Source organism: Lates calcarifer, linkage group LG19, assembly GCF_001640805.2.
Source record: "Lates calcarifer isolate ASB-BC8 linkage group LG19, TLL_Latcal_v3, whole genome shotgun sequence".
In the NCBI taxonomy this organism is placed as follows: domain Eukaryota; kingdom Metazoa; phylum Chordata; class Actinopteri; family Centropomidae; genus Lates; species Lates calcarifer.
In genome coordinates this window covers 17,818,232-17,831,044 of record NC_066851.1, presented here as the reverse complement: position 1 = coordinate 17,831,044, position 12,813 = coordinate 17,818,232, and the positions used below count along the sequence as shown (strand labels likewise).

Here is a 12,813-nt window from a genome sequence, read left to right as displayed (position 1 = left end):
ATTAGACGTTAATGTAGTCATTAATGCAGCCTATTACCTTTTTGATGACATTTATTGCTTCAAGCATTTGGAGAGTTTCATATATTACGTCCTTTTAAGTTCTCTTAAACCCATGCTCCCAAGCTTGTGAACTCCCATAAACATACAAAGCACTTCAGGCAATGTAAACAAGTCTGTGAGGGATCAGCCCGCACACTGGGATTCAGTCACACTCACATTCATACCTCAGGGAAATAACTGACTCTCAAATCGACCTGACTTGAATGTCTTTGGAATAGAGAATGAAAATCCATGCAAATTCCCCACAGATGCAGGTCCTTCTTGCCGTGAGGTGACAGTGCTAACCACTGAGCCACCGTGCTGCCCCCGCTGAATGCCAAAAAAATGAGAAAAATGTTAAAAAGTTACTGTGATTCAAACTTCAAAGTAGAGTAAATGAAATTGAATCTGGGTTTTTAGTCCCACCTCACTCTGATGTGAAATAGAGCTGGAGACCTTAAGGGAGATGGTGACCAACTCTATGACTGCTCACGCGTGCAGACGTGCACACACATACACACACATGTGTGCAGATGTGCAAAAGAATGTGCACACACACTGATTGTTGCAGAAGTGTGCATGGAGACCTATTGGCCTTCTCCCTTGAGGAAGTCCGCGTAGCGAGAGCCCACTGTGACCCCAGAGAGGACCATCATCAAGATCCACAGCGCACAGGAAATAAATCTGACCCTTCCTTTGCCCTCTCATCCCTCTCTTTCTGCCCACAACTCCTCCCTCCATCCTTCCCTCTGCCCTTCACCTCCTTTACCCTTTTATGCCTTCTCTATAGCCCACTTCCTTTGCCTCAAATTTCTTTCCACCTATCCTGCCTTACAGTGCGCAGAGAAAGTGTATTGTGGTCCCCTATGAAGCGCTGCTGGCCTGGTATTGAGCTTTCTCCCCTGTTGTATGTCTTTGTTTCAACTTCCCTACTGTTTTACTGAAAAATAGCAGCTCTAGGGGAGAAAGGGCTAGAAGTGGATAGATATATATCCCCTTCTCTTTTCCCACCCTTTCCTTTCTCTCTGCCCTCCAACATATTTCACTTTTGTCATTTTTTAAAAGTCTTATCAGCTCTCCCAGCGCCTCTGTTTCCCAGCACATCCACAATCCAGCTTCTCCTGAAAACCCATTCAAAATCACTCAACCTCATCAGATGGCAGCTGGGAGAAGTAAGAGGTGGAGCAGACCTGTCAACATGTCAACCACATGACAAATACACACACCAACATGCACACACACACACACACAGGTCTGGCCACAAATCACCATCAAAGATCGATGTGTTTTACTCTGCAGAGAGGATGTGGAGGGGGCACACACACTCAAACACACACACACTCATCGGAAGGGCTGGGTGGTTAAAACTGTCATATGCAGTCGTTCCACATCAATACTGACCTGTGCATGTGTGTGTGTGACTCTGTGTGTGTTCGTCTGTGCATGTGAGAGACAAAAATGTGTGTGTGCTTGTCAGTCAAAATGATGGACATGGCCTTTCACGGACTCACAATTGCTTGACAACTGACCCCACGACCAGCCCCTCCTTCCCCACAACACACACACACACACACACACACACGTATTCACGCTCACTCCAGTCTTGTGGAATACACACTACCCTCAGGGGTCCCAGAGAAACAATGCTATAGTCAGCAACTATACAACTCTGGAGGGGCCCTGTCCATCCTTACATGAGACTGAAAACAAAAGGGTGTGTGTTTGTGCGTGTGTGTGCCGACTGGGAAAAGTGCAGAAGGACATCGGGTGGCTGTTATCTTCGCCTCTTTAGCTCTCTGACTCTCTCCTGCTGTGTCTTTGTGACAGTGCAGACAACAGACTTGGGCAAAGAACTATTTGCACATACTTAGTACTTAATTTTTTAAAAGCCACTTTCGACAAATAGTGTCTCATTATCTTTAAGCAGTCCTGTACGGCATGTTTTGATTTTCAGTGATTACATTACAAAGTTATATTACCGCACCAGAAATTGAATTCAACCCTGTATGAATATCTGTCAAGGAGTCTTTTCTGCCTTAGCTGAAGGCACTCTGCTATTTGTACGAGGAGGATATAGCTGTAAGGTCAGCATCACTGTCCAAGGACAAAAAATGTGTCAAAGAAATATGTTGCACCTGTGTGGCGACCTTAAACTGGTGGCAGAAGACTCTCATCCCATTATGGGTCATGGTGAGAATGCATCATCTCCTACTGAAAAGGTTAAGGTCAGTTTTCAGCCGACAGTGCAGTGGTAATGCAGGGATAAATGAAGAGTCTTGTGCCGAGGTGCATAGTGACAGAAATGCTGCTCCTGTCTATGTAGAATCATTGTCTTTCAGAGGAAAAGTCTGGGTTTGGTATGAGAGTAAGACCAAAGTATGTAAGGTATGGAAGTATGGAAAGGACTAATGTGATAACTTTGATCCTTGCAAATAAAATAGTCAGAGGAGTGACCTTCCCAAAACTATTTCACTATGAATGCTTTTTTCTCCTGTCCCCCTTTTGAGAGACTCTCTTTCCTTCCAAATATTTCCCCAGCTGGTCTATGAATTCAAACAGGCAAACTTCTTGTCTAAAGCCTGCAGCCTCAACACAGAAAAAGTGGCACTCCTTTGTGCAGTGCCAGAAAGTTTGGACATTGACAGCAAAGCTTTTGAAAGTCAATTTAATGTGCTTTTCTGTGATTACCAACTGATCTTGCACTAAACTGTCCGGATGCGGTAAATCTATCCCACCCATCTGGCACGCAGAGTGGCTGAAAACAATGTTTAAGAGTAATTTGAAGCTACTATTTGTCCAATGCCTGGTTGGGGAATTATAGCTTTTTAACTCTGTTCAGAAAAACAGTCTCAGGGGGCAAAGCCCATCTGTGATACTAATACATCACTTGTTGAAGTGAGGAGAAACATCAATACAGCTAATATAAAAATGATTACAAACTACGCCTGGTGACATTTTTACCACTTTGCTGAGCACACCACTTATGATCTTGACAGAAACAGAGAGATACATCAAGAAATAAAGAGAGTGAGAGTAGGGGAAGCGAGTGAGAGATGGAAGGTGTATTTATGCACGCCTGTGGCTGCGCGAGCGACATCGTGGGCTTTGTTTGAGAACTCTCTCAATCAACTTCTGTTGATTGCATATTTACACATCGTTTACAAATGCATATTGAGCAGGAGTGTGGATAACATGCAAACACAGAGACATGCACGCTCACATGCACACAACAAACAGACAAACACCCTGTACCTGCAAACACAATCTCCCACCACAAGCATACAGAAACACACACTGCCGAGCTGATAACCTACAGATGTAGTAGTACTCGTGTCCAGGCCTGAACTCAAAGCCCAGGGAGAAGGGAGTGAAGAGCTGGAACTTCTCTGAGAAGCGGAGGGGTCCGTCAGGACCGCTGGGACGGTTGCACTCCCAGCGCTTGAAGCCACGCATCCTGTGCTGGCAGGAAGTGTAGCCCTCGTGGTTGACCATGAAGAGGATGTAGCGCTCCATGCGCCCGTGGGATGGAGGACCCTCATAGTAAGGACAGTAGATGTCTAGATAGTCATTGATGTTCACTGCTACCCTGTACTCTCCATGCCAGAACCTGCAAGAAACAAGGGAAACAGTAAATTAAAATTTCCTCATGAATAAAAATAATCACAAAGAGGCTCCAGAACATCGACTGAATCAATGGCAGGGTGAGAGGCTATGGAATATTTCACTGAGGTAAATGAGACAGTGTGAGACATATTTTTGAGAAAAAAACTATACATTCCTACAAAACTATGAATATTTACTAGCTGTATTGGATTTCTGTATGATTGCACAGAATGAAGGAAACTGTGGTGAGTGTCCATTTAGTGCAGTCATGCTGTGCACTGCAATTACATGAAATTGCACGATTGCTGTTAGGACATTTTTTGTGTTTACACATGAAGATCAGAGGTAACAGTCAGATACAAAATAGCAACCCTTAGAGATTCAACATATTGCTCAAGGACACTTTAACAAATACTTTCTGATAGAGGGTCATTAAACCACCTGAGTCATCACAGTACACAGCAAAAACAACCTAGAGGGTTTTTTTTTGTTGTTGTTGTTTTACTCATTTAATAAACATAAGAGCCAGAAAAATCAATACTAATCCTTCTGGTTACAGCAGACAGTTTGCATAGCAACCAATTTTATCTTAATACAAGTGGACAAACTAACAAACATGGGAATTATTAGTATGTTTGGAATATAGTTCTTTTTCCAGTCAGGGTGCCTGAATGAGCCTGTTTGTATGACATTCAAGAGAAGTGGGTCATGTGATGGTAGAGAGAACATAATATTATATCACCCCCTAACACAGTGTATACAGTAGAGATGGCTGTAGTGAATGACCACTTATTTCCATATACATACAGATCATTGAGTTTGGCATGATGAATAGAAATGGGTCAGAGGTTAGTGAAGAGGAACCATTATACACATTGTGGAGGGTATGTATTGTGGCAATTTCCCTCCCTATATGCTTCCCTCTGGCACTAAGTCAACAATCTTGTGAAATAGATGCAGGTAACATATGGAAATACATAAGATGGTGCTTGAACTCGATTGGTATCTCCTCTCATCTCTTTTCAACAGCCTCTGCTTATTAGTTATAATATATTAGAAACATATGGCTGCATTTTTCCCCCTACATAATACAAGCTCTATTTAGGTTTATGTTTTGGTGCCAATGTTGCTTATATGGGAACTGAACTTCTGTTTACAATCTTGAAGTCACTGGAGTGAAACAGTCTCCTCATAAAGGATAAGATTGGTGATATTCTATATTTTTGTTATTGCCAAAAAATACCATTAAAAGATCAAAACCAACTGCGTATCACTCTAAATTTTTCAACTTCCCTAGCCTGTCTGCAACACCCATCCCCAGTCCAACCAGTTTCTTCTGAGGAAGTAATATTTGAAAAAGGTTCTTGAGTGCACACTATCATGTTTAAAAGAGGATAAATAATTCTCTAAAGCATCTGCGCACTGTCTTGTTTTGTAAACATTACACAAACAGGCGTAATTAGTGCACTTATTAGAGACTATTTTCAGCTGCGGATTAGTACACATTTGATGCCCCTGTCAGTATTTATGGCAGAAGGATGATGTGTTTGAGATCAACTCAAAAACTACAGGGCCCATGTGTACGGTTATGAAGAAACACATCAGTCAGTGCAACAGTGTAGCTCACTGATGTGTTTTTAATAGTGTTTGGACAAAAATGGAGCTTTGCGACAGGGATGACTACGTCCCATTAGGCTTTTAACACACAAATGATACTTGTTAAAAGTATCAGTTCATAGGAAAAATATAGAATATCACAAGACTTATCCTTTAAAACAATCTTAGCTTAGGAATCTAATGTTTACAGCCCCAGTATGAGATGTCCATTGTAAATTTCTAGCATCTATTGGTGAAAGTTCTTAAAACTGAAACTGGTAAATTAATTTTTCACATTTGATGATGAATCAGTACTCAAAATGTAGCATTTGTTTAACCACAAGTCTAAAAGTACATAACAACTTTGTTTCATGTAGTTTTACTTTTATATCAGCCCCCTTCTGTAAGAAAATATGATACATGAGTATTTTTTAAAATATTTGATATCTCAGATATTTTATTTACTAGCACTCTATAAATGATATGTCCCAAGGGTATGACTTCATAATCTCTTTGTTTTTGCATCTTTAACAACCCACTAACTAATTCAATATTCAAGTTTCACTTTGAGATATTCTTTAGTAAGCCATCTCACATTTCAAAGTCTGTTCAAAATTCATAAGAGTGATATTTTAGTGTAATATCAAATCTCTTTGTGGGCAGGTGCATATGTCTGCATCTGTACCAAACCACAATATTCTGGTATTTGTCATTAACATCATCCATCACCATGGCTACGATCAATTTAATTTCAAATGTACCACGTCCAATACATTTAAAATTCAGCTGCCGCACGTTATCAAATCTTGTTTCTTGAAAGCTCGGTAAATCTGAGACGCAGGAAAATGTCTTCAATCAAATGAGCATAAACAAAGCCAGTTGTCGGGCAATCTCGTCGTTTCAGATGGCGCTCACACGCACAGACTGAGCTTTTTAAACAAATTCATCATTTTCCCCCTCACCTTGGCAGTAATTGATTGCCTGGAATGAAGACATTTTGGTCTAAGCACTCTTGGTTAGTGGGATATTTAGCTTTGGGACAAATTATCCCAATAACAGCAGTCCTATCTCTCTCCCAGAGGGCAAATCAGGAAGTGAGTTAGATGTGAAATGAGCGCCTTCATGCTTCGGTGCCCTATCAGAGCGAGTTTTGCAGGTTCTAAAGGGATCCTTGAACAGATCATTTAGAGGCATTGATCCACTGGGGAGCTCCTCTCGGCTCTCTCTGCTCCCAATCAACTCTGATTAACAACTAAAGGGGAAAGGCAGAGAGAGAAACAGAGGGAGAGATGCACGGAATGAGAATAAAAGGACTGAGAGGAAAGAACCAAGGGAGTGAGACAAAGAGAGAAAAGGTAGGGGAGAAATGGAAATACGTGCAGACTGAGGACAATGGAAAGTGAAAGACAGAGAGAGGAGGGGGGCAGGCCAGAGGAGGGATAATGAGATTGCATGAAATGAGAGTTAAAAAAAGTCAGAAATAAGTGAAAAGAAGGAGGAAAGAAAGAGCAAAAGAGGAGGAGGAGGAGGCCAGCTGGAGGAAGAACAGATGGAAGAGGAGTTTTCTGTCTTTCATTTCAATTTGTACGACTGCAGGTTTCCATCTGAGACAAATGTGCTTTGCCTATTGATTGTGCACTGATACATTTATGGATGACTACCATCTGAGCATTAGTACTTTGGGTATACAATGAAGTCTATGTGTGTGTACGTGCCTAGATGGAACTGCATGAGTGTGTGTGTGTGTGTGTGTGTCTGTGTGTGGTTGGCTAAATGGTAAAGTGGCTTGGTAAAATGGGTCTCCATGAGTGAGGATGCTCAATCCAAGAAAGGGCTAATGTGCCAGGATACATTAGGTTGTATTAAGCTACTCAGCGCCCTGCCCTGCTCCTGTGACACTGTCTGCATTTCTAATACACCCAGGAGAGGAAGCTGCCTGTGCAGGTGTGTGAGTCTATGTGTGTGTCCGTGTGTGTAGGTGTACGCCACCACACTCTGAGCTGTTAAATAGTACATATTGGCGTGTGTAGTTAGGTGTGGATGAGTGTGTGTGTCCCCGAATCCCTGCCTCTAAGGCTATGTGTCATTTGGAATTAAACACACACACTGCACTGGACAAAAAGACATGAGAATGCACTCACACTTACGGCGTAGCATGTCTCTTCCTCACAGAACTTATCTGAACTTATTGCTGCAGGTATGTGTCTTTCTTTAGCAAACACATTTTGAAGGAAAGTTGATTGCTACCAGATAATGCTTTATATTAACATAACAATGATATGATGTTAATTTACTTATTTAACAAATATGTTGACACTAAACATACCAGTAAAATGTTCACAGACAGCGTGTTTGTTTTCTGCCAAAATATCTGAGTTTGCAGTACAATATCCATTTGAAGTGACTACAGCATTACTAAACTTTTTATGTTTAGGCACTCACAGCACTTAGTTAAAGTTGAGGAAAGATTGATGATCTGGTTTAATGCAGAAAAAGTCCACAATGACTTCAGACACAATGTGTTTGTTTATCTTTAACAAAAACCAAGTGCTTTAGTTGCCTAAACCTAACAACAGATGGGACTGTGGATGAGTACGCAACTGTCTGGTGTGACAGTCGTGCACTTTGTATGTCCGTCATTCTGGAGACGATAGAAATATTTAAGTCAAAATTCAAGAGAATCATTATCACTAACAGGCACTAAAAGTTGTGTAACTTAACTAAACTGTGGCAGCAAGTCTCTCAAAAGTCTGCAGGCAGCAGGAATCAAGTGTAATATCCACAGGCTAAGAAAAAACACAAGAACTGAGTCAACTGTCTGATGCTGAACAAATCTGGTGAGCTCTGAATCTCCCAAATGGCCTCTTTGGCATTTTAAGTGTATGGGCTGCTGTTTGACATGTACAAGAAGTGTCAGTATCAGACTTAAGGGTGCCAACATATGGCTATTTCCTGGAGGCAGTACAAACCAGTGTAAACTTGATTTATTTCAAACTCTCAAAAATACAGGTAGAAAAGATTACTTTGTTCACTCTGGGCCAGCACTATTATGGTGTTGTCATGAAAGAGTAACTTTACACTTTAATTTCTCAGCCAAGGGCAATGATGTAGAGGTGTACCCCAGGGTGAGTCAGCACACTGTGACATCAGTACTGGGTGTGGTCAGAGGTGAAACAGACTCAAAACAAAAACTGCTTTTCAGTCTGGTATTATGTTACACTTGAAGTGATATATTCTTATGACAGTATATGAATAATTTCCTTGCTCCTAAGTTAAGATGTAGAGTGTGGAATCTTCTTATTCTCAAAGTGTCAGTTCAGCCTTCCAAAAAACTTATTTAAGATATCTGCCTCCACCCCAATACAGTCTAGGTGATTGGAATTTCATTAGTGTCACATACTGTCGACTGTCATAGGGACTATTTCTTATGTACAAAGTAGTTCCAATGAAAACTCTCCACAGTGAAGTCTGTGCATTTTCCAGGAGCTGTTTCTTGAAAGTCAGAGAGCTGCTTTTCAATGCTGAGAGCACCAAAGACAAAATTTCATTCACCTTCATTGTATTGGGGTGACATCAGAAATTTCAGACACACATCTCTCAATACCTCAGCAGAAAAAAAAGCAAAACTATCTGCATGACTAGATATCACAATCTGGATGAACTGACCCTTGAATATATCATTTCACTGTCAATATAACAAGACAGTGTTTCTCCAAAATATGACTGTAACAATGCTGTAGTAACACGTTCAATGCTGAAAGCATTTTAACAATAACATCATCACCTACAGTGTTAGTGCACTGTAACACCATTTTTCACTCAAACTGTCTCATTTTTCAACAAACAAAAACTTCCCCTCAAACTTCTTCCATCATAATAATTTGACAGATGCTATAATATAGATATGATATGATACAAAATTCTACACATAGGGGCTTTAAGGTAGCTTACAGCAAAGTACAGTGCAAAATTATAGTTTCACTAATCCTTTTATCCTTTTACTCACTCTGTGTAAACTCTTATCACCGGGACATGAAATAATGTATATACTTATTTTCTGGGTGATAAAACTTGATTATCCTTCATTGCCAGAGAAAGATGGCTTTCTCTATCTCCGGCATGTTGACAGTCAATATAATTTCCACACGTAAAACTACAAAAAGGAGGAAAACTTGCTAATTAGGCTCAGAAGGGATAGGAAGATAGATCTTCAAAACTTTATGATATTTTGTGCTTTCAATACTCAGTGGTGTCTTCATGAAAAAGAGTCTTAAAATATGCCTGTAGAACAGAATGTTGTTCAAGTGCATGTTGTTCAGTACATGGTCTTTTCAGTGTTTTGTTCCGCCGCTTGAAGACATTTCTTTTTAATACTCTCTGTGTGTAAACCTGCACAATATGATATGATGGTTTGCTTCGTTCCTAATCCCCTGATGTCTCACAGATTCTCCTCACTCTTTCAGTGCAATTGAATTGTCTGGTGAGGTTAGACAGATGCAGCTGAAGGACTCGGCTTTTGGCTGCCGGCTCTCATCTGGATGTAAGAGGCTCATTCTGAGCTTGGACCACAATCAGCAGTAAAGAGTCAGAGTAAAAGGGTTTTATGGTATTGTGTGCGCACGTCAGGATGAAAAGAAAATAGAAATTGAGGAGTTTAAAAGTTGAAATGAAAGAATAAAGCATGTGTTTATAGTGTGTGTGTGTGTGTGGCTGGGTGTATATTTATGTACTGTAGATGCATGTATCTCTGTGTACAGTAATGTGTGTGTGTAGTGGCCACTCCTTAATATTCTGGCACCAATGAGTCATCAACATCATCTTTCAGCACGGCTGTGATCAAAGCTTCAGGTTGAAGAAGCCTTGGATGTTTACCATACCTGCCTGTGTCCTAAACAGCGGGCCAGATCAGCGAACAAACATCAAAGGATGCTTCGCTCTCTCCTACGTTCTCTCTTTTTCTCCCACTCTCATTATGTCACCCCTTCTCTCTCTCCATCCACAACTTTCTCTCTTTCTCCAGCTTCATTTGATCTCCCTCTGTCATTCTCGGTAATGCAGCATTCATGAGTGTGGCCTGAAAAAAAAGCACGGGTGCTTTCCAGTCACCATCAAGATTTTGGTTAAAAGACGGTTCAAATGAAAAAGGGAGAGGTTGTCTGCCAAGTTTAACTCGCAGTGATACAACATTTTGACCTACAAGGTCTTTGTCGTCAGGCAAACATCCATGAAAATAAAAAGCAGGCTATATAGTGTTTCTGGACAAAAAATAAAAGCTCCATCTATAAAACAATAAAACAACCTAACAGTTTACTATGCATATAAAACAAACAATATGCCCTAAAGACCAGTCCGTAGCCCATACAATGTTCAGGTTTGGGCTACACACACACACAGATCAAACTTTGAGGAGAAACACTGACTGTAAACATAACTTGTGTTTTGAAAACCTCACAGGGTGCCTTTAACTGAGATTCAAAGGTAAAAGAAAAAGAAGACAAGCATTCAAATTGACCGGAAAAATCAAAGTTCTCATTCTCTTGGAGAGTCAAAAAAGAAAGAAAGAAAAAGAAAAAAAAAACATCTGCTGCTTATTCATCACATCACTCCATGTTCTTTGGAAGAGGAGTCAAGAGGAAAAGGCTGACGAATCAGATGTGGATTGATTTTCAATTTAAAACATCCGATTCATCTCCACGTCTCCAGTTCCAAGGCAAAAGTTGGGAAAATTCAACTTCTGTTGCCAACTTCTATCTGCAGGCACAGTGGGTATACACTTTCTGCCAGCACTGAGTTTATCGTCATTCTCTTATTGACAGTAATGAACATCCGGTTGCTCTCTACACCACATACCCCCACAAAGAGACTGCACCTTTATCGTTGCCTAACCATGGCGGGTTCCAGGCACTGTTGGCCAAATGAAAATGTGGAACCTTTTGAATGTAAAAATTCATATTCCTCATCTAAAATATGCACAATTTCAGCTCATTTGGCTTTTTGGCAAGAAGAAACTGCAGGCTGTTTCACGATGTGTGTGTCTGTAAGTAGCCTGGGTTGCGTTGCAGTCTCAGTCTGCTGCGCTGCAGCTTCAGTCACTCTCAATGTCTCTCCAATTAACTGCACATTACTCTCCGTTTCTATCTCTCCATCTTCATCTCCTCCTGTCTTCACTCTGTCTTTTGCTGCTCTCCTTTCCCTTCTTTCCTTCACTCTTCATCTCCACTCACCTCAGCTTCATTTACTCTCTCTCCTTCCATTTTTTTTATTCTCTCACTTTCCCTCCAGGAGCACAGCAGCATCTTTTGACATTGTTACTGTCTCCTCTTTTCAGTCGTCATAACTCTCATTCCCCCTCTGTTTTCTCTTCCTCGTTCTCTTCTCTGTCTTAACTCCCCCCTTCCCATTAGTGTATTTTTATTCTCCCCACCCAACCTCCTTCTGTTTTCTTCTCATTCTTTTTGAATGTTTAAAATCACTCCCCCTCAGCACAGACTCACACACACACACACACACACACACACACACACACACTCACACACACACGCATCTTCCTCTTGCTAAGACTCTTTAGATGCTTTTCTCTCAGCATGAGCTGTTCTTTTCTCATGCTGTCGTCTCTGCCTGCGATTCCCGCTGCATTGCTGCTGATGCTTAGGTATGTGGGGCAAAATAAATACATTACCTCCCCCCTACACAAACACACGCTGAGACACATATACGCCTGCCTCCACATATACCTACATAAATATGCCATTCCTAACGCACATGCACACAGACATATTAACACATTTAACACATTCTGACTGAATACATTAACACATACAGTAGAACATACATCCACATTAACACACAGGGAAATACTGGAATTCATAAACACAGATGTGATGCAAACAACAACAAGAAACATGACACACATGTCACACATGCGTATCATACTGTACGTACTCAGCATGCATGAAAAATAAACCATCACAACCCCACAACTGGCACACACTCGCATTCCCAAGCTCAAGTTGTGCTGTTTTGACAAGTTCCACATCTGTCATTCTGAATAATGTCGCCCATAGATCACTGTGGTGACATTCAGCACATCTGAAAGGTTATTATGTATTTCTTCAAGACGGGCAACACGGGACCCCTGTGGATTAAGCACCGCCTGTGCCAATCCATGGCAAAATCACACACATATGCATACATACACACACACACACACACACACTATCAGACACAAACATGCTCCCCGTCATACATTCAGACACGTACAACCCGACACCCACAGACTGAATTAACATAACAAACCTTGTCAGAAAAAAAAATCTCTAGACCCCCTGGAAGGATAATTGTCACCTTGGTGATGTGGAAGCTAAAATATACACACAAAAAAGTAGAGACAGAATAGACCCAAAGCCAGACACAAAGAGTGGCAAAGCCACTGATGGATGGACGAAAAGGATGAGTTAGTCAGACAGACAAGATGAGAGCTTGGGCACACGCGGCGCAGCTGACAAGCTGACAGACAGAGTGCATGATATGCCTACATCAGTCTCCTTGTTTTCTGAGGGGCATTCGCCACGATGC

At 41.2% G+C, this 12,813-nt stretch overlaps 2 protein-coding genes across 2 annotated transcripts in view; one reads left to right on the top strand and one right to left on the bottom strand.

The window, feature by feature from the left end:
• Positions 1 to 12,813, top strand: part of LOC108874955 (stAR-related lipid transfer protein 9) — a 344,739-nt gene that overhangs the window by 80,451 nt on the left and 251,475 nt on the right. The window lies entirely within an intron of this gene.
• The window catches only part of efna2a (ephrin-A2a), a 71,361-nt gene that overhangs the window by 5,740 nt on the left and 52,808 nt on the right, over positions 1 to 12,813 (bottom strand). Inside the window, exon 2 of the mRNA XM_018663412.2 lies at positions 3,354 to 3,646. Within this exon, the coding sequence (XP_018518928.1) occupies positions 3,354 to 3,646 (293 nt within the window). The remainder of the gene's footprint in view (positions 1 to 3,353; positions 3,647 to 12,813) is intronic.